Source organism: Macrosteles quadrilineatus, unplaced genomic scaffold (genome assembly GCF_028750875.1).
Source record: "Macrosteles quadrilineatus isolate MER2022 unplaced genomic scaffold, UCM_ALF_1.0 Scaffold_2__2_contigs__length_208266976, whole genome shotgun sequence".
NCBI lineage: Eukaryota > Metazoa > Arthropoda > Insecta > Hemiptera > Cicadellidae > Macrosteles > Macrosteles quadrilineatus.
Genome location: NW_026542595.1, coordinates 175,998,487 through 176,000,762, shown reverse-complemented (window position 1 = coordinate 176,000,762; position 2,276 = coordinate 175,998,487). Strand labels below are relative to the sequence as shown.

The window sequence follows — 2,276 nt, the reverse complement described above, 5'->3', positions numbered from 1 at the left end:
TACAAAGTGGGTCGCCAAAAGTAGGCGATTCTTTACAAACGACCACCGCTATCCTCCCCGCGGGTAATGTAGCTAGATAGTGTAACAACAACAGTAACAGTAACAGTAACAGTAGTAAAATACCGGTTTGATCGTTGATCCGCTTTCGCTGGATCGAGTGTCTTTTTTTACAGATCGAGATCAGAGTTCGTTTACATCTCCGACAAAATTACATTCAAGCACAAATCCTAAATCCTAAGTCCTAAATTAAGCACAACGAATAATATGATTGGCCTAAGTACTTTTCTGTTATCTAGACAACACTATTTCTTAAGCACGTTCGGTAGTTTCATCATAGACTCCAACACAACACATCTTTGTACTAACATGTTTTATCTTTGGTTTCATATCGTGTAAAATATACAGATACTTTTCACACTTTCAGATACTTCTACACATGTGATTCAACAACATTAAGCTACATTTTACATTGCCTAATCCATAACCAAACAATTAGCGAGATAACAGAAACGTATCGTGTAATATTAGAAATCATGATAAGGACTGGGGAGTATTGTTTTAAGAAATATGTAAGAAAATATAGGACCACGCCCTACAGTTTATATACTTACAAAAATGCTACGATATTAGTCTGTGAGGGTGTAAGAAGCAATAATCTACCATAAAATAATGAAGAAACATAGTCAACAGCAAACATAAACGTTACTAACATGAAATTGGTAACTACACAGATTTACAAAAGGTTGGAAGTCGTGAGTGTACTAGAATATTTAACTTCAATACCTTGGCCTTTACAAAAAATAGTCACAATAACATTACCGGTAGGCCTACACATATTTGTAATACATTTCCTCTTAGCTCTTCAAAACCGATACATAAAGTGGAGCGTCTTTACTTATAACGAAGCCAATAATTAATTAAAATCTCCATTCTGTGAAGATCCGCTGCGCTACGTTAACTATTAATTTAATTAATTAATCTTCGAGCTACTTTATAAAAACCGTCTTCATCTAAAAGTAGGCGGTGTACGGTCACTATGTTCTGGGAACAATATCAAATGGTCGAAAGTTTGCACCACTATCACAGGTAAGTTGAACATTTTAAAAGATTTATAACAAGTTTTACACGAGGGCAATGTATAATGCAGCACTCGAAATGCACTCCGCCTAAGTGAATGCGACGCAAAACCCGTTTACAGTACTTAATTCAACCCGTAATTATACCTTAGTATGTAAATGAGTTTAAAATATGACGAAACGAACTGTAGCTCTAGCACAACCATTTGTGTCCAAGGACGGTGCAATACAATACAGCTATAGACCTTTCACGCCTTCAACACTGCATTCCGTCAAGAGGCGAATGCTGAATGAAAATGTTCATCAACTTCGACGAATGCTGAATGAAAATGTCCATCAACTTAGACGAATGCTGAATGAAAATGTTCAACAACTTAGACGAATGCTGAATGAAAATGTTCATAAACTTCGACGAATGCTGAATGAAAATGTCCATCAACTTAGACGAATGCTGAATGAAAATCTTCATCAACTTCGACGAATGCTGAATGAAAATGTCCATCAACTTAGACGAATGCTGAATGAAAATGTCCATCAACTTAGACGAATGCTGAATGAAAATGTCCATCAACTTAGACGAATGCTGAATGAAAAGGTTCATCAACTTAGACGAATGCTGAATGAAAATGTTCAACAACTTAGACGAATGCTGAATGAAAATGTTCATCAACTTCGACGAATGCTGAATGAAAATGTCCATCAACTTAGACGAATGCTGAATGAAAATGTTCAACAACTTAGACGAATGCTGAATTAAAGTGTTCAACAACTTCGACAAATGCTGAGTGAAAATGTTCATCAACTTCGACGAATGCTGAATGAAAATTTTCAACAACTTAGACGAACACTGAATGAAAATGTGCAACAACTTAGACGAATGCTGAATGAAAATGTTCAACAACTTAGACGAATGCTGAATGAAAATGTTCAACAACTTAGACGAATGCTGAATTAAAGTGTTCAACAACTTCGACAAATGCTGAGTGAAAATGTTCATCAACTTCGACGAATGCTGAATGAAAATTTTCAACAACTTAGACGAACACTGAATGAAAATGTGCAACAACTTAGACGAACACTGAATGAAAATGTGCATCAACTAGACGAACGCTGAATGAAAATTTGCAACGACCAGTACAGTAGTTGTTTGAATGGCATGGAATTGAGTTTCTGTTGCCAAACGCTACACGGATTAATTAC

General features: G+C 35.9%; 1 protein-coding gene across 1 annotated transcript; it reads left to right on the top strand.

Annotated features, from left to right (window-relative positions):
• The first annotated feature begins 1,248 nt into the window (after positions 1 to 1,248).
• On the top strand, positions 1,249 to 1,833 carry LOC128985165 (apolipoprotein A-IV-like). Its single transcript, XM_054404546.1, has one exon. The coding sequence runs from the start codon at positions 1,249 to 1,251 to the stop codon at positions 1,831 to 1,833; it is 585 nt and encodes a 194-aa protein (XP_054260521.1).
• The last annotated feature ends 443 nt before the right edge of the window (positions 1,834 to 2,276 follow it).